The following is a 20,304-nucleotide window of genomic DNA, read 5'->3' as shown; positions in this document are numbered from 1 at the left end:
TATTTTTGTCCTATTTTTTTTTTTTTTCTTGGAAGGCAGGAGGTTTATTTTATACGGCTGGGCTCAGAGGAGATAACTTCTCCAGAGATCTGAGATGCAAGCACAAGTATGGGGGACAATTTACAGTCTGTTGCTTTTGCATTCTGCATTAGTAGTAATTTGGTGCACACAGCAAGCAGGGCAGGAAGAAGAACCTGGAAGAGGAGTCTCTAAGCTAGGAACTAGAGCTTATATCAGTCCCTTAGGCCATGTTATGGTGCATAACTTTACTTATTTTCTCAATATTCCCCTCTTTGATGCCTCTTTCAAAAATCTTTTTTAGTAGGCATCACCCTTTGGCTCTAGGGGTTGGTACTCTTGGATGGCTAAGATGCGTGTTGCAGTTTGGCGAGCAGTGGTGTTTGCAGTGAAGCGTACCAAGGTGTTTAGAATATAGGGGCCGGTGGTCACAAGTAAAATTTTGGAAAGGAGGACTCCTGCCAGGGCAGGGAGCCAGGATGTCCAGTTTGTGGGGCAGCCTCTATTAGTCCAATGTAAGGAGCAAGGTCAGGGTTATGACCCTGGTAAGGAGCAAGGGTTGGCAGAGTTGCATCTGAGCACCTGGACTTGGTTCACACACTGATTCCTCAAGCTTCTGCTGTGTGCAGGCCAGCCAGCTTCCGGGGTAGGGCTGGAGTAGGGCTGAAGATCCCAGGGGCCAGCGTCTTTTTGAGGGTCAGCTTGAGCGGGTTGACTAGGTCTGAGTCACTTCACCAGGTTGAGGACTCTTCCGAGTTGGCCGCCTTAATTCTGGAGTGATGGACCCATGGGGTCTTAATATTATCCCCACAGAATAATGACCGTAGAAGATTGTCTATACATGAAATACTGTGACAATTTTTCTGTAGTTTACCTCAAGTTGTCTAGTTTAGGCAAACAACAAACATTTAAAGACAGAACTAGAATTTAAATCTATAATGGTGCATTGTTGAAACACAGCTTTTTCTCTCTAAAATCCCCCATTTCCAGAGATAGCCAAATCAAGACCAATGCATTTGTAGAACAAGTCCAGTCTTAACAAAACCTGGCCTAATTATTTACATAAGCTCAGCAAGAATAGCTATTGATCGTGAGGATCTTTTAAAGTTTGCTTTGCTAGAACCTTTTATAAGGAATCTCCAGATTGAACTTTTAGTAGTCTCTCCAGGCCAGAAGCCAAGCCAAATACTTGTCATCAGACAGTACCTGTAGAATTGGGTGAATTCCTCTTCACGAGGTCCCCAAGATATCCTGAGGTTCTTGCACCTTCCAGGAAGTGACCTTCTTTACTCATCTGGTGTGGCTGCTGGGAACTCTGTAAGCGAGGTATTCAGCCAACATTTCCAAGGGGCTTTATGACTCCGCGTTTCATAAAGCCAGCCTTAGTTCCTTAAAGCTGTCTGGTCATATCTGAGTCTATGAATGTCACTCACAAATATGACATTCCAGTCAAGGCCTTGGTAAAATAACCAGTATTTCCAATGGTGATCTGTTACAAGATGAACAGATTCTTATTGAACTTATGCAAACAATTGTAATTGCCATGAAAGAAAGAATACTCACTGAGAGTTTTTGTATTTCAGAGGGTTTAGGTAGAGAGAAAAGATAAATGCTTCAGTTTACAAATGAATACTTTATGACATTTCTGTGTATCATCTTAAGAGAAAGTTTCCTTAATCTGGAAGAGCAAACATTTTCATTTAGTCCCATGTTCCTAATTCTTGTTCAGTTTGAATGCAGCTTTTTAGTTCTGGAAATCTTTCAAATACCTGTATTTGTCCTCAAAGTCCTTTTTACAAATCTAAATGACAAAAATCTCAGAAATAGACATTGGTCATTATGATGCAGTTGACAAAGAAATTTGGTTATTTCTGTGACACGTAACACTTCAAGTAATTAGTTAACAGCATTTACCAGTGCAGTACAACCTAAGGTTTATTACCATTGTGCGACAGTGCTTTTCCAAGCAACTTAGCATCCCAAATAAAAGGGCCTAATTGGTCAAAAAGACTTCATTTAAAACTGTATTTATTATAGCATTATATAGTTGTTAGCAAAATCTAGCTCCTTTAACACTGAGAAGTTTTAACTAAGCAGTCAAAGACCTGATACAAATGAAACCTAAAGCTTTGGTTTTCCTGGCAGTTAAAAGAGAAGAAAACCTTTGTTTACATTGTCTTCGACAGTCGAAGAAAACTTTGTCTTTTGAAGAGAGAGAAAAGCAGAATTTCAGCCTTATACCAGTGTACTTTTAAAATTCCATGCATCTCAACCTTAGTCCATCCTGAGCACACATAAAATTACTTACCAAAGATTTTCCTGCACGAACCTTCTACAACTTTCCTTTGCCTTCAAACTTTGTCCCCAAACCATATCTCTCCAAATAGCCAGTCTCAATTAGGACAAAATTATTTTCTTTTACCCTCAATAAAAGATGTGTCTTGCATACCTCCTACTTTCCTACATACAGGGTTGGTACACTTCAGATGGTAAATTCACGAACCAATTAAGCACAATGCATGTTTTCCAATAGGTCCAAATAGCCTTAGTTTCTCTGCAATAAGAAGTTAAAAACACAAACCTATGTTCAGTAATCAAAGCTTTAGCACTGCATCATGCAATCAAAACTTTAAAGTTTCAGGTTACCAATTTGAAAGATATCTTAGCAATTACCCATGAAAAGTTTGGGATAGACAAAATTAACTATCATTTTAAGTCATCTTTTTGCTAACAAATTGCAGCAGAGATAACATGAGCTTATTTGATCTTTAGTCAACCTTGGTAGAATGGAAGTTTCATATTTAATGCTGATAACTTTAAAGACAGAGCCAACAAACTTAAATTAGTTTCACTTGCGTCCACTTAAAAGTCAATCAATCTTTCCCCATTGTCAATTTTCACCTGGGACACCAGTGGAGGTTTCTGAAGTGGGTGGTCCAAGGGAGTGCACTTTGCTCCGTGACCTCGAGGGTGGGAGGAGGAGCCAGTGGTACCTGCGGCGCTGAGGATGGTATAGGAACCAGTTATGTGGACCGCACGCAAGTTGGCACAGAAACAGGAGGGGAGGGGAAGGCAGAAGAGGCAAGGTGCCAGCAGAAGGCAGAGAAGGAAAACCCGATTGAAAACCTTAGCTCAGACAGAGGAGCAGACGCCATGTTTTTTTCACCAAAGTGGAAATACGGAGTCCACATCAGGCCAGTGAAGACCTGGAATTTCCCCAAAACAAATAGAGTTTCAGCAACTGCTTGAGAATATTCCTTAAAGTCCCCCTCCCGAGGTAGACTAACCACAGTTGGCTCCAATTATAGCTGTTAACCCGGGAAATGAATGAGGGAGAAGCCCTCACTTCTTAGGCAGAGGAACAGAGAGAGAGTCAATGTCCTCTTCAATCTGATTCTATCTCGGCCAAACCAATAAGGCCCCCTTCTCAAGGTTCTGATAACGGCTGGGTTTTGGAGGCCCCTTCCGATTCGGGCACTCATTCTTTTCCCTTTTCCTTGTAGTAGACACATTGGTATTTTGCTAAGGGGGGGCTCTGGGCTTCCCCCCTTTTGGCGGCTGGACGTTCCCCATCCCGATGCCGCCGTAGACTGTATGCTATTCACCACAGAATCACCCATGGGCCCACTCAGGCACCGTGGGCTTTTGGAAACCTTAAGGGTGCCCGTCTGTGGAGCCACAGAATCGAACTTGGCAGGCGAGCCAGACAGAGTCACACATTGACACTCACACACACACCAGAGGTTATTACATTCCCTCCCACAGAATTCCTGTAAGACATCTGAGGTCTGTCTCTGGGGAGTGATCAGGTTCCTCTTCCACTCTTGCCAGTGGCCTCACTAGATTGGGGCCCCGGCCTTACTGGTTCTGACGTCGGGTCCAGGTCCTCACCTGCCAAGTCTCCTTGAGTCCAGAGGGGACAGCGGAATGGGGCCGGCCCTAGGCAACCGAGCAGGAGACTGCCGAAATTCAGGCAGGGCGCGCCTTCTCCCTTGCAATTCCTCATTCTGTCACCCCTCGCCCCGCTCCCAAACCGGTGGCAACAGTGGGCCAGGGCAGTTGGGTTTCCCAGTCAGGGAACCAAATATGTTATGGAACCAGGCTGGAACACTGGTGGAAAAACCAAGCGGCACTCAGAGATCTTGGAAGCCCACCGGTGGGCTCAGAGGAGATCCTTCTCCAGAGATCTGAGCCTGTCCTATTTTTTAGTGTAGCTGATGACATGTGTTTGGTACTTGTAGGAATCTCCTCTGACTTTTTTAAGGAGTATTTGCAACTTTGCCAGAAATGCTAGAAGGAATGTTAAAGAGTTTTATAAATGGGAAGCCTAAGGCCTAGAGCTTTGGCTTTTCCTAGTTAAATATGAAGGAGAAAATTGAAAGCCAGGCTTTTATTTTAGTTCCTATGTCCACTCATTACATGCTCACTACTTTTTTTTTTTTACTTAAATGTAGGTAGCAGAATAAGGCTTAAGTGCCTACTTAAAATAATGTATTTTACACGAGTGGAAGTGGATTTTAGAAGATCAGTATTGTATTTATCAGTAATTCCTTACATAGGATTTGACTATGCAGCTAGCAGCAGTGACTATTATTTACCCAAAACCAGATCACATGCTAAGCCTACCTAAATTGTTAGGTAAAAGAATTTTTTTTCCTCATAATAGTTTTAGTATCAGAATACCCATTTTAAAGATGACGAGCCAGTGCTTAGAGTTGTAAAATAATTATCCCAGATATCAGCTAATTAGTGATAAGAGAGTCCAGCTGGGAATTAAAGCAAGATTATGTAAGTCTTTATGCACTGTTCTTAACCATTATACTGTATAACATTGGAGAAATTGTGGGGAGTTTTTTTTATAGGAGTGGCACAGCATACCCAGAAATCATTCATAGAATTATAAATGGATGTTGGTTTATATTTTCACTTACCAAATACATATTGATAAAACTACTTTTTGCCAATATATGTAGTTAGGCACAGTTTATTAAATATTAGGGAGACAGAGTCTTAGACATATTCCCTATCCTTTCTCTAGGAAGGATAAGACAATTATTTTTGCTACTTCTTTTGATTTGACTCTTTTTTGGTGTCCCATTGGATTTATTATAGATCTTGATTACTAAGAGAGCGTTATTAGATAACCTACTGGTTAATGGTTCTCCCAGTACTGATTGGAGCCCCTGAATTCCCAGCAGACTGTTGTTTCAGTTATGCTTGCTAAGGGTTAATGTAGCAAAAGAGACTCCTAGAAACTAATAAAAAGGTGCCTGTGTACTTAATCAGAATGTACTTTAAACTTTAGGTACACCTGCCATCAGTTTCTTAAGTTTAAATTAAACTAGCTAAGCACTTTACATAAAGTACAGAAAAACAGCAGACATGAGATAAAAGTTCCTTTAGTGACTTTTTCTAGCAACCTGCATGTTTCCAGCCAAGAGAAACTGTAAAAATCTTATGACAGGCAAGCTTGTAGAAGTTCTTCCTTTAGTCTAGTTTCTTTTAACATCTGAATTCTATGGTTAAACTTTCTCAGTAAACGTGACATGTTCTTTGTCACACTCAGCAAACTGGCAGCTATTTTATTAAGTTTTATAGTCATAAATGCCTTGTAATTTTTACTTCCATAGGTCTACTTTTTAATCTTTTAACACATCCCTGATGGAAGAAGTAGGCTGTTATTACTCTGTTTTGGCCAGAACTGTCCAGGTTTTTTTTGTTGTTGTTTTGTTTTTTGTTTTGTTTTTTTGGATTTTCCTGGGCATGTCTACAGTAGTTCTCTAGGAGACAGAATTTAAAGACAGGATTTGCAGTGCCTCCTGACTCTTAATTTCTATTGAGTACAGAAGTAATTGTTACTTTATTCATGTGGTTAGTAGCTTTTGAGTTATTATTACATGATAAAATAGGTATAGATTTGCTCACTGATAGTAAAGATAAGTCATTTCATGGAATTCTACTTTCTGTATAAATTCAACTAAATGTCCTTGGTAAAAAGAATGAGGGAGAGGGGTGCTGGGGTGGCTCAATCGGTAAGCGTCCAACTCTTGGTTTCGGCTCAGGTCATGATCTCATGGTTTTTGTGAGTTCAAGCCCTGCATTGAGCTCTGGGCTGGCAGCAGGGAGCCTGCATGGGATTCTCTGTCTCCTCTTTCTCTGCCCTTGCCCTACTTGTGCTCTCTCTCTCAAAATAAATAAACTTAAAAAAAAAAAATGAAGAAAAGGGAGTGGGGGGTAACAATTCAACCATGGCAAGGTGATTCACTGAGAATGAGCAAATATCCTTGAATCATTTGAGAAGAGGAGACATGAATCTGGTTTTCCCTACATTGGTCTTCATTCCTGTTTGTGCTTTAGCATGAGGAATTGGCCCCTAAATGCCAGCGAGTTTTTTATTTTCAGCCAGTGCTCACATGAAGAACTAGTTCTTTTTTTCCAATGTTGGAGAAAAATCTTAATGTTTTGGATCATGTGTAATTTCCACCATAGTACTCTGAAAAATGCCATTTGACAGTTATTTAGAGACCAGTTTTAGTTTTAATTGAGATCAGTCAACAGTTCTGCACAGTAATGTTTGCTTGAGGTTTATATCTTTTGACTTAAAGTCAGTTGAAATCTTTTTCATTATATATAAGATATGGACAAATGGCATATATATAAGATATGGACAGATGGCATATATATAAGATATGGACAAATGGCATATTTTTTTATTAGTAAGTAGTTTTCTCTTTTTGAAGAAAAATTAACTGTGTTCATTAAGAGTTTATAATTTTCCTTTGAAGTCAATATGATTTGTGAACCAGTTTTACTTTTCTTTGAACCTACAAAGCAGGAATTAGCCTGATTGTAAATTAGCAATCTCAGAATGACCACAAGTGTCAGTGTTTGCCTGCCTTATTCTTCTTCAGTTTTCACTAACTTGTGCAGCAAATATTCATACTGCCTAAGAATTTCTTTTGACTTGAAAGCAGAGCCAAATTTAAGGGTCACTTTTAGAACTAATTATCAATATCCTTATAGTTTTAATTCATACAAACTGTTAATGATCCTAAGGGAAAAGATAAGCATGAAAATCAGTAGTAGTTTATATTATGCTTGTATATTCTTCAGTTTCTTAGTAGTATAGCTATTTCAGTTAAGCATAAATCAGCTGGCTTCTTACAATTGTTATTTGACGCACGGGAGATGCTCTTGTTTAGAGCTTTGGTTCTCAGTGGAGAAATAATACTTCCTAGGTGGTATTCTAGAAATATTTTTGGTTGACAAAATAATTGAAGTGCATTTAGTGAGTGAGGCCAGGGAAGGAGGTCTGTAGTGGGTGGTACAATTTTAAATGAACCTAGAACATAATTGAAATGCAAAGTATATTTTGTAAAGTTTTAACATTAAGCATTGAATTTCCCTAAGTATACAGCCACAGTGTATATTGAAGATTGTATTCAACTTTGTTCTGAACTTGGCCATTTTGAAAAATCCTGTTGCCTGTGGCTGTGATGCTTATAGTAGTTGACTTAACCAGTAGAGTATACCAGTTGTGGACATGTGTGAATGTTACATTCACTGTGATTTTTTGAATGGGTACTAGTATTTGATTAATTCATAATGTCTTCTGATGTAATTTCTGAGATTCACATTGAAATGCTTGTGCTTATCATAAATTTCTTATAAAATTTCATTTTTGTATTAAGATATTGATTTTCATTACATTACATACATAGGTTGCTTATATTGTGCATTTCATTTCAGATTGTTAGAGGGATCAATGTGTAATATTTCTCACACAAAGGAGACATATTGAGTTTGGTAGGGGTGTGAAGCTCACTAGGTCAGCATCTTTGAATAAGTTATTTCAAGCATCTTACTCCTTACAACTGAATACATGGATAGTATTTAAAAATTTAAACACTATTAATTCATTACAAAGTATAACAAACAATTTGTAAGTTCAAGTAGATGTAGTATGTTGAAACTTAAAACTGCTTAAACTTCACAAAGAAGCATAATTATTCACATATGAATTATTACTATCAGAAAATACTTTTTATTTAATAGCTTCAGTAGTTAAGGAAAGAAAGCAAAAAGTTACAAGTAAGTAAATAGAATGTTTTTCCCAAAGGGCTTTTTTGAGAAGAGCTGGGAGCGTAAATATACTTAATTCTAAATTCATGGAGCTCTCTTCAGAGTGATTGTTTATGATCTGATTGGAAATAGGAACTTTAGTATAAAGAAACTTTGCAAAGCAGAAAAGAGGCAGGCAAAGGTTATAGGATTAGGAAGGGGTAATGTTTAACTTTAGGGTTTGATTTTCTTCCCCTTCTTCAGGTTCTTAGAAGATACCTAAAGGATTCACTTATATTCAGTAAATGCTTCGAGAATTTTTTATATGCAAGCTACAGGGGGGGATATAAGATATGTCATTAGGTTCCTTTTATTGAAGGAATTGATAGAGCTAATGGATACGTAGATTATTATATAGATAACAAAATAACTGAAAGAAAATATTATATAGTTAAGTTTTTTTCAAAAACCATTTGAAATTGTTTTATGCAATTCATTGTGGCATCCCTCAGTTTCACTCTTTTGATACTTTTGATCTTCCCAGTTGTGGTTGGTTTGCATTACATTTTTATCTTAATTTTTCATGCTTTTCTAGTATTTTTATTCCCTTCAGATAAATAACATGATGTCTCACAAATAATACAGTTGCTGCGTTTTAGTGAACCAAACGTGAAAAATGAAAATTTTTGTTTCTGTTGTACCATCCATTTTTTACCATCTCCCTGATCCTTTACTAACATACTGAGTCTCTTTCTTTTCCATATTCTCATAGTTAGCTGACTTTGAATTTTTTCTATATTTTCTCTGTAATTTTTCACAGATTTTATATTTATTAAAATTTCTGGCATTTGTAATGTTGTAGAACATTTCAGTTGACTCTGTGTTGGGAATGTGGGGGTCAAATAGTTAAATATATACACATCTATGTTTTATTTTGGCTTCTTCAGTCAGTTTATTGAATTATATTAAATGGTGAAATGTTGAATGGTTTCTTTCAAAGCTTAAAATATTGTTATTTTCTTTTCTACCTCTATTCCCAGTATCTATAATTATGTGATTCTCAAAAAACCAAGTTTAGCTAATTCCAAACATGTACCCTTTGATAGAGGGAGCTGGGCAGGAGAATATTATGTTTTTATTCACATGGAACAAAAGAAGAGCACATGTTTATGGCTATACCAAGAAGCCCATGTTGAGTTATGTCTTTAAACTTAATCATTTAACTGGACATTGAGGTTGTACTGCAGTGTCATAGTTCCTAGTGACAGGGTATTACTTATATTACAATAATGGAATTTTAGAGCAGAATTAGGCCTTTTTAATCATTAGAAATCTAGTTTCCTCATTTTAGAGGCAAGTTCATGAAGACCCTGAGATGTCATTTTCTCAGAGCTCCCCACTTTAATGTCATAGCCAGAACTAGAACCTGGGATAAAAGATTTCTTTCTTTTTTTTTTTAACATTTATTTTTGAGAGAGAGAGAGAGCAGAAGTGAGGGGGTGGGCAGAGAGGGGGGGGGGGGGGACATAGAGTCTGGAGCAGGCGCCAGGCTCTGAGCTGTCAGCACAGAGCCCAACGTGGGGCTTGAACTCATTGACTGCGAGATCATTACCTGAGCTAAAGTCAGACGCTTTAACCAACTGAACCACCGGGTGCCCCTGGAATATAAGACTTCTAAGTCAAGTTTTTTTGCACTGATTTACACTGCCTCTGATTACATCAGTTTTTAGTCCATGGACCCATTAAGTTATGCAGATGATCCCTTACCCAGTCCCTCTGCCACTATAAAAACAAGCCCACCAGTTTTAAATGAGAACATTGTGCATTAAACCTTAGTGACACATATAAAAGAATTGCTCATTTGTGCTAGAAAGGTATGTGACCATTATTGATTTTGATATTAAAGGAGATCAATTCCCATACTTCTGTTTGTTTCTGATTTGCAGTTTTATAATTAAACATTTCATTGACATTTATGTGGATATAAGTTTTTAATCTGTAGATAAATAAATGAAAAAAATTTTGACATTTTCCCATTATATAAGAATGCCCCTTTAAAGATTTTGTGTTTTGTCTCACTCTCTTTTCCTCTCTTTTGATCCAAATTTCAGTTACTGTATTTGTAATAGTCTGGATTCTCCAGAGAAACAACCTATTGGATGGATTAGATGGATTGGGTGGATGAATGGATGAGGAGGAATTGACATATGTGGTTGTGGAAACTGAAAAGTCCCAGGATTTGTAGTCAGCAAGCTGGAGACCCAGGAGAGTTGATGGTACAGCTCAAGTCTGAGGCTGAGTCCTGATGTTCCACCTTGACAACAGCCAGGCAGAGAGTGAATTCTTTTTTATTCAGCCTTTTTGTTCTGTTCATTTCTTCAGTGGATTAAATGAGGCCAACCCACATTGGGGAGAACAATCTGCTTTACTCAGTCTACTGATTCCAGTGTTATTTAATCTTATCCAGAAATATTCTCACAGACACATCCAGAATGATGTTTTAACTAGATTATCTGCACACTCCATTGCCCAGTTGACACATAAAATTAACCTTCACAGTTATCCTCTGAAAGCATTCTAGAGAATGATGAATGGAAAACTGGTATTTAGTTTTTTTTAATCAATGAATATCTTCTTATGTTATTCATTAACACTTGTATTTCAGTTTTGTCTGTGACTATAAAGAAAATGTATATTCCCAGGTCAAAGTTTTAATTCTATGAGTGGATTTGGATAGGGATAAAATTTTTCTTTTTTCTTCATTGAGATTAAAATATTTACTTTATGCTCCTTTGATTTCACATAGCAGAAACTTGCTCAAGTCAGCCAAAGGAAGAAAAGGAAATACATGATAATGGTATAAGAATATTCTGCAGAACCCAAGACTGAGAAATATAAATTGGCCTTTCTTAAAGAACACAGTGAGAAATTGGAAAACTTTCAGGAATCAAAGAAGCTTTTCTGTTTTTGTGTGGTGCCATATGATTATTTGTCACTTTTTCTGCATCTGCACCCCAGCTCTCTGGTCCTTTGTATACACAGTCCTCCTTAAAACCAGTCTGGCTACAGGCTACAGCTACAGATAACTGTAGCTCACATTGCTGGGCATATCTCAGTATGGATTTCATAATTCCAAAGAAGAGAAGATTTGATAGGATCACTGTAGTTCATGAGTTTATCCCTTGTGGGTATAGTCCAGCTCTGAAAAGGGGAAATTGGGTGTTGTCTCAGTAGACATCCCTTGAAAAGTCTGCCATCATTTGTAATTGGACTGTGTTTATTTTTATTTAAAAAGTTTTTTCCCCTAATGTTTATTTATTTTTGAGACAGAGAGAGACAGAACATGATCAGGGGAGGGGCAGAGAGAGAGGGAGACACAAAATCCGAAGCAGGCTCCAGGCTCTGAGCTGTCAGCACAGAGCCTGACGTGGGGCTCAAAACTCATCAACTGTGAGATCATGACCTGAGTCAAAGTTGGACACTCAGCCAACTGAGCCACTCAAGCGTCCCGACTATGTTTATTTTTAAAGCATATTTTATACTTTTTTAAGAAGACTTTTTTATTGTTGAATTATATATATGTATTTATATAAATATGTATATATACATATATGTTTATAAATGTTTTAAGGGTACACAGTTCAGTGTGCATTAAGTATATCCATAATGTTAGGCAACCATCACCACTCTGTGTCTCCAGAACATTTTCATCATCCCTAATTGAAACTCTGTACACATTTAAATAATTTCCTATTGCCCTCTCCTCAGCTCCTGTAGCCGCTATTCTACTTTTTATTTCCGTGAATTTAACTCTTCTAGGTACTTCATGTAATTGCAGTCATACAGTATTTGTCTTTTTGTGTGTAGCTTACTTCATTCAGCGTAGTATTTTTAAGATTCATCCATGTTGATAGCATGTATCAACTTCATTCTGTTTTTAAGGCTGATTTATATTCCATTGTACATGTAAACTGTAGTTTGTTTATCCATTCATTTGTCAGTGGATATTTGGGTTTTCACCCTTTGGCTATTGTGAATAATGTTGTTATGAACATCAGTATACAAATACCTGTGCAAGTCTCTGATTTGAATTCTTTAGGTTCTGTACCAAGAGTTGGAGTTGCTGGATCACATGGTGATTCTATGTTTAATTTTTTGAGGTTCCATCGTACTGTTTTCCACAGCAGCTGCTTATTTTACATTCCTGCCAGCCATGCACAAGGGTTCTAATTTCTCCACATCCTTATCAGTTTGTTTTTTTGTGTGTGCTTGTTTGACATTAGCTGTCCTAACAGGTAGAAGTGGTACCTCATTGTGGTTTTCATGTACATTTCCTGAATGATTAGTGATATTTGAGCATATTTTCATGTGCTTACTGAGAATTGTTACTTTCTCTGGGGAGATGTCTATTCAAGTTTTTTTGCCCACTTTTGAATTGGAATGTTTGTCTTGTGGTTTTGAGTTGTAGGAGTTCTTTATATATTTTGGATATTGGCCCCTTATCAGATAATGGTTTGCAAATATTTTCTCCCATTTTGTGGGTTGATTTCTCACTGTGCTGATAGCACCCTTTTTTACAGTCCAATTTTGATGAAGTCCAGTTAATCTGTTTTTTTTCTTTCTTTGTTACCTGTACTTTTTTGTATCATAGCCACAAAATCAAGGCCAAATTTAATCTCATGAAACTTTTACTGTGTATTTTTCCTAAGAGTTTTACAGTTTTAGCTCTTGAATTTACACCTTTTGATCTATTTTGAATTAATTTTTGCCTATAATGTAAGATAATGATTCAACTTGGTTTTTTTGCAGGTGGATATCCAGTTTTCCCAGTACCATTTGTTGAAAAGACTTTCCTTCCCCATTGCATGGTCTTGTACCTTTGTCAAAAATCAGTTGACCATATATGTTGAGAGTTTTCTGTATTTTCCATTGGTCTATATGTCTGTCTTTATGCCCATACTACACTGTTTTGATTACTGTAGCTTTGAGTAAGTTTTGGAATCTGGAAGAGTATGTGAGTCCTCCAACTTTATTCTTCGTTTTTTAAGATTAGTTTGGGGTCCCTTGAGATTCCATATGAAATCTAGCATGGATTTTTCTTTCTGCAAAAATACCATTGGGTTTTTGGTAGGGATTGCATTGAATCTGTAGATTGCATTGAATCTGTAGAATTGAAATCTTAACATTATTAATTCTTCAGTCCATGAACATAGATCTCTTTCCACTTATTTATGGCTTTAATTTCCTAACAGTAATATTTTATAGCTTTCAGGCTTTAATTCTTTTGCTTCCTAGATTAAATTTATTTCTAAATATTTTATTCTTTTTAATGCTATTAAACATGGAATTGTTTCATAATTCCTTTTACAGATTGTTTGTTGTTAGTGTATAGACATGCAGCTGATTTTTATGTTTTTGTTTTGTATCCTGCAGTTTTGTTGAATTCATTTATTAGCTGTAACAGGTTTTGTGGAATATTTAGGTTTTCTACATACAAATCTTGTCATCTGCAAAAAGATAAGTTTATCACTTCCTTTTGAATTTGGATGCCTTTTACTCCCTTCTTCCTCCCTCGTTTCCTTCCTTCCTTCCTTCCTTCCTTCCTTCCTTCCTTCCTTCCTTCCTTCCTTCCTTCCTTCATCTTAATTGCTCTGGCTAGAATTTCTGATGCTATGTTGAATAGAAGTGGTCAAAGTGGACATATTGTTCCTGATCTTAAGGGAAAAGGTGTCCATCTTTCACCACTGAGTATGATGTTAGGTGCTTGGATGTTTCATGCTTAAGTTTTTATTATATTGAAGTTTACTTTCTCTCCTAGTTTGTTAAGGTGGGTATGTATTGTTTTTAAATCATGAAAGGGTATTAAATTGTCAAATGCTCTTTCTGCATCAGTTGAAGTGATCATGTATTTTCCCTTCATTCTGTTAATGTGATATATTGTATCTGTTGAGTTGCATGTTGAACCATCCTTGCATTCCAGGAATCTGTGCCACTCCGTCATGGTATATAATCTTTTTAATATGCTACTGAATTTAGTATGCTGCTGAATTTGGTTTGCCACTTCTTTTCTTATAAAGAATGTTTCTTTATGGAAAGAAGTTGGTTTAATAATTATTAGTTGCTCTTTATTTTGGGAACTGAGCTGAACATACACATACACATTAATAGAAAATACACATATATATTACAAGTAAGTAAATGTATATGTAATTATATTTATAATTTTTGAACTTTCATTCCTTCACTGGTCTCTTCCATTAGATTGCAAAACTTCATGAAGACAGGAAGAAATACTTCTTTTGTTTATTCTGATGCATTCCCAGTTTTTTATTTGGTACTCAGTGCTCTTGATAAATGTGTATGGAATGACAATGTGTATGGAATGAATAAACAGCAATTAATGTTGTTTAATTCTCTCAATAATCCTTTATGATATTTCTACCACTTTTATTTAACAGATTAAAACAGTTTAATAGTTGTGAGTCAGTAGTTCTAAGGCAAATGGAATTGTTTTAATTAGTTGATGTATAGTTTTAAGGATGTACCATGCACCAGGCAACCTGGAATAGACATTGGAGGCATAATAGACAGTCCCTGACCTAAGATAGCTTACATTCTGGTTGAGAGAAATAGACAAGTAAGTAAAGAATTCTAGAGCAAAATGAAGAATTGATAATAGGTATCAAATCTATATGTTTTATAGATATAATATATTTTAGGAATGTGTTTTCTATTTTCCACTTTGGCATACATTGTATGCATATACTTCTGGGTTATAGTAGGATTTAGAAAGAGAATTGTGCTTATAATTTGTGTTTTGTTCTTGAAATCTTTTATGTTTTCAGCCTCATTGTTATTTGTCTATAGAGATACAGTTTTCATTTTGTACATAGCTTTTCCAAAATACTTTTTTTTTAAAGGACTCACTCAGTGTACTTTTGCCATCATAAATACAGTAGTCAGGAGGGTAGATTATAAACTTGTAGAGTCTGCGTATATATTCTGTGTGTATTCTTCGTTTAGAATTTCAGTATTTCATGAAGTTGCATGTAAATAGCATTTTCCCAAATTGAGTAAGTATAATGCATTCTTTTTCATACTGACAATTGTTACACATATTTTTTTTATGATAGTACATATTATATTATTTCCTACTTGTTTAAGCAGCAACCAATATTCTGTCTCCCAGTAACGGAAGATTTTTAGATTTTTCTCACTTGCTAAAATAAGGCAAGTAAGGATTATAAACAGTATACTCTGTTTTGTCTTGTTGTGTTTTGCAAAAATGATTCTATCACTTCTCTGTCACCCCACTCCATTCTTTATCAGTTATTTCTTTTCTGGAATGCCTCAAGTCTGAGTAGAAATTGTAATGGTTCTGACTTTTCAAGAGAAAGCAAGTTTTCCTCTCCAGTTAGCGTAATTTGTCAGCTCTTTTAGTTGTTTTTTTTTTTTTTTGCTGATACTTTATTTTCCCAGATGGGTATTATTTTTTCCCCCAATCCAAATATCTTTAAAAATGTAGAAGTGTCAGTCTCTTGCATATTACTGCCAAATTATTATTCCTGTTTCTTAATGTATGCCAGATATACCACTTTGTAGTCTTTGGAAAACTTCACCTCTGTCTCTTCATGTTTAGAGTAAAGGGTGGTGGTTTTTATATGGTTTATGAGGTTCTTAATGCAATGAGTTCTATAATTTTATTTCAAAAGAGTGTAGTTCAGAGTGGAATGAACTTTTAGCTCTTAGTGTTGGCTAGGGAGCCCTAAAACAGCCATAAGCTAATGACATGATTAGCAAAGATTTCTTCCCTCTTTTCTTTCATGGAGCCCATAGTCTCCTATTTAGTAGGTTTATAGCTGTGTATACACAGTGGGTGTGAGAGAGAAAATGTGTGAAATTGTGCTTGCACTTATGCTTACACTTATTTGTGTTTACTAACTCCAAAATTAAGCAGTGTTATAATGATTTTGGCAACTCAAAATTTTCAGTACATCTGAGAAGACAAAATTGGATAAAACTCTTTTCAGTTGCAACTAACAAACTGCTCAACTAACTGAGGTAAGATGTGTGTAGAATTGCATAGAGTGGTGAGATGAAGAATTGTAAAGGTTCACATAATCGAGAAGAGGTAGGGGGAGAATAGGCCTTGCAGGCTATTTTAACTAGATAGGTTTTATAAGGGATGTCATATTCCACTTTTTTTTTTTTTTTGCATACTAGTGTCATTCTGTCCCTCATAGATGGGTGTTCCCCCATGAGTCAAAAGGTAGGATCATCTGTAATTTTTAGTTTACTGCCTTGTAACCTTGTATACAACTAGAGGTATAACTTGCTAGTTCTAATTTGTAAAACAGATCCTGAGGGAGAACTCTTGATTGACTTGGCATAGGACATACGCCTCCCCCAGTAACCTAAAAGGCTTATTGCCAAAAAGGAGTAATTTGGAGAAGGAGAAGTTCATCAAACAATGATAGCTTACTTTGCAAACAGAAAATACCCATTTTTGTTATTTAAAGGGGTCCCAGTTTTAAGTTTCCTCAAAAGTAGATAAAAATACTTAGGGGTTATGATTTGTAATGGATAATACTTTTTTTCCCATAGTACTCATATCTGCTTGTACTTTTTGCTGACCCATGTTATAATAGCCATAGCTGGTCATATAGTATAAGTATATTTTAGTAGCTGAATTAGTTTTGGTTTGGATAGTTCTCAGTTTGCACCTAGTGCTGTGTTCTAGTGATTCTGAACTTCATTTACTCTGTTCAAAAAAAAGAGAGCTTTGATTTGGATCCAGCCAGCCTTATAGTCAAATGTAGACAGAAAGATGTCTGCATATGTGTGTGCTCATTATCTTTCTTCCCGTCTCATTTATTTTTTCTCTGTTTCTGTGGGTATTCAAACCTCACCCCATGAATCAGCATTTTCATATAAGGGTTTCTAAGTAATATGGATAACATTTATTTTACTTTCATGTTTATTATATAATATCTAGTTTATTCCTCTTTATGCAGGAACAATGGTATGGAAAGCTAAAATCTCTTTAATTGATTTAGTTTATTAAAAAAAACCCTGTGATAATAGTCTACCATTCCAAATGATTTTACTATGTAAAATCTTTAAGTTTTGAAGAGAATGTATTATGGTTAAAATTAATATTAGTTAGGAGCATTTCTTTAGAAATACTTCTGTGATTCTAAAACTGCTTTCTATTATGGATTTATGTAAATTCCCTGCTAGTTATCAAATTTCATTCGGTTTGAGTACAACTAGAGTAAGATTTCCATAAATTACTAGTTGTTTTGAAATTTACTTTTGTAGCTTTCTATTAAAAATGTTATAGGGGCACTTGGGTGGCTCCGTCGGTTAAGTGTCCAACTTCGGCTCAGGTCATGATCTCACAGTTCGTGGGTTCAAGCAAGCCCCACGTCAGGCTTTGTGCTGACAGCTCAGAGCCTGGAGCCTGCTTTGGATTCTGTGTCTCCCTCTCTCGGCCTCTCCTCGCTCGACTCTATCTCTCTCAAAAATAAGTAAACATTAAAATTTTTTTTTTTTAATGTTACAGTGAAGGGTTGGCTGGGTGGCTCATTTGGTTAAGCGTCCAACTCTTGATCTCAGCTCAGATCTTCATCTCAGGGTTGTGAGTTTGGGCCCCATGTTGTGATCTGCACTGAGCGTGAAGCTTACTTAAAAAAGAGAGAGAGAAAAGGAAAAAAAATGTTATAATGAAAAGTTTGGTGTGAATATTATTGAAACTGTAAAGTAAAGATAGTAAACTGTACAGTATAGATAGCTTTTTAAGATCTTAAACATTTCAGAGGCATTTGTTCCTGAGTATATAAACATAACAGATCTTAAATGTAACAAATCTCATCTTTATAAATGTGATTGTTTTCCCTGAATATTTTAAAGGCATTTAATTTGAAATGTTTGTGGGTTTTTTTAATGTGTTCCAAAGTAACATTACTTACATCTTTCTAGTGTGAGATTATGTATCATTTATTTATTTTGAAATTGTTCAATGGAAAAAAGATTGACTTGATTTTAAAATGGATAATGATACTTCTGAGAATATTAAAATTGTCAACAATTAAGCAAATCATTGAATATTAGAAAAATATTACATGCTTATGGTAACTACTATGTGGTAATGAACAGTTTAAATTTATTTTCTACCAAGATTCCTATTACTGCTTCAAGACCAATAACATAAAAGATAAATGAGGGTTTTTTTTTTTGGTTTTGTTTTGTTTTTTAATGCTTGGGATCATAGCATGGTCAGTAGAGGGGCTGACTGAATGAGAGCTAAATATGGAATTTCTTTGCAGTAATTAAATGAAAGTGTTTATTATGTAAAGGAACTCTGGCATCATGTGTCAATTTTTATTCTTTTAAAGGAGGGTGCATCAGCCCGTAAGACCCAGACTCCTGCAGCACAGCCAGTACCAAGACCAGGTAAAAATATAAAACTTTGGCTTTGTTTTCTTTTTTTGTTGTTTGTTTGTTTTTTAATGATGACAGTGAAATTTTTTGATATGTATAATGCTGTGCAGGAATTGAATTTTTAATTAAAGTATTTATAAAGTAATATAAGAACATTTATTTGAAAACAATAGGTATAGTTGAAGAGATAAAGAAAACTTTTTTTTAAATGTTTTTAAATTCTTAGAAAAATATTGTTTGTTTTTTTTTTAAGTTTGAGAGAACATGAGTGGGAGAGGGGCAGAGAGAGAATCCCAAGCAGGCTCTGCACCCTGATGCACAGCTCGAATCCATGTACCATGGGATCATGACCTGAGCTGAAATCAAGAGTCGATTGCTTAACTGACTGAGCCACCCAGGAGTCCCTTTAAAAAGCTATCTATATGTACCCATCCCCTCACCAATTCCTTGTTTGTGTTCCCTGAGAGTACATGTGGATGTGATTTTTCGGCCCCCCGTTAGAAGCACAGCACCATAATTTTAATAGACTCTTCTGTAGCTTTGATTCTTGGACTATCAGATGTCTGTGTTATATTGATCATATAAGTTTCTGTAACCAGGTTTTGTAAGGTAAACAAAGGCATTATTGAAGTTATGTTAGAAATATTTTTCTTCCCTCTTCCTAGTTCCTGAAAAGATTGATGTTTATAAATGCATGTAGATACCAACATTATATCCATTTTAGGTGCTTTGGGCTTGACTTTGGTGTGTGCTTTATTTTTATATTTAGCGTAATTACAGTGTTAGGCTATACCACATGTTTTTTTTTTTTTTTTTTTACTTCATTAGTGCTGTTGAAAATGCTGTGAAAAAAATTAAAAGGATCAGAAAGGCACAGGCAAGAATTTAGGCGATGTTCCTCTTAAATTTGGCAGTATCAGTAGTGTGGATTTGGATGTGTTTTTATTCATAGTATATTTACAAGCTAACCCTAAAATTATGTAGGTTATATATACTAAATATTTCTGGAAACACTTTAGAAGTATGGTGTGAAGATTATATGTGGCTCATGTTGGAATAATTTTGTAGGCTGTCTCACTGTGTCCTGGATCTGTACATTTGAATCTTGACACGACTAATATTTGCTTTTTTTTTTTTTTTTTTTAATGACAGTGAGTTTGTTTGAAATCTTTCTCATTCCTGTTTTTGAGAAGGAGTAGGGAAGAAGAATGTTCCATTAGTCACGTGTTGAATTTGGAGAACATTGGATAAATTTATTTCAGATGACAGGACTGTCAGACTGTTTTTAAGTCAAGAGGACCATAGAGGTGCCTGGGTGGCTCAGTTGGTTAAGCATCAGACATTGGCTCAGGTCATGATCTCACAGTTCATGGGTTCAAGCCCCACGTTGGGCTGTGTGCTGACAGCTCAGAGCCTGGAGCCTGCTTTGGATTCTGGGTCTCCCTCTTTCTCTGCCCCTCCCCTGCTCATGTGTGTCTGCTCTCTCTCTCTTTCTCTCTCTCAAAAATAAATAAACAATAAAAAACTAATAGTAAGTAGAGAACCTTACCAAAAACCATTATAAGAGTATAAGGAAGCAGGGTAACGGGGTGGCTCAGTCAGTTAAGTGTCTGACTTTGGCTCATGATCTAGTGGTTGATGGGTTTGAGCCCTGCATCAGTCTATGTGTTGACAGCTCGGAGCCTGGAGCCTGCTTCGGATTCTGCATCTCCCTCTCTGCCCCTTTCCTGCTTGCACTCTTTCTCTCTCTCAAAAATGAATAAACATTAAACAAAAAATTTA

At 36.1% G+C, this 20,304-nt stretch overlaps 1 protein-coding gene across 1 annotated transcript in view; it reads left to right on the top strand.

Moving 5' to 3' along the window:
* Positions 1-20,304, top strand: part of CDC73 (cell division cycle 73) — a 135,086-nt gene that overhangs the window by 70,055 nt on the left and 44,727 nt on the right. Inside the window, exon 11 of the mRNA XM_003999432.6 lies at positions 18,477-18,534. Within this exon, the coding sequence (XP_003999481.1) occupies positions 18,477-18,534 (58 nt within the window). The remainder of the gene's footprint in view (positions 1-18,476; positions 18,535-20,304) is intronic.

Source organism: Felis catus, chromosome F1, assembly GCF_018350175.1.
Source record: "Felis catus isolate Fca126 chromosome F1, F.catus_Fca126_mat1.0, whole genome shotgun sequence".
Taxonomy (NCBI): Eukaryota; Metazoa; Chordata; class Mammalia; order Carnivora; family Felidae; genus Felis; species Felis catus.
The sequence above is the reverse complement of the archived record's forward strand: the minus strand, read 5'-3'. Positions and strand labels throughout refer to the sequence as shown.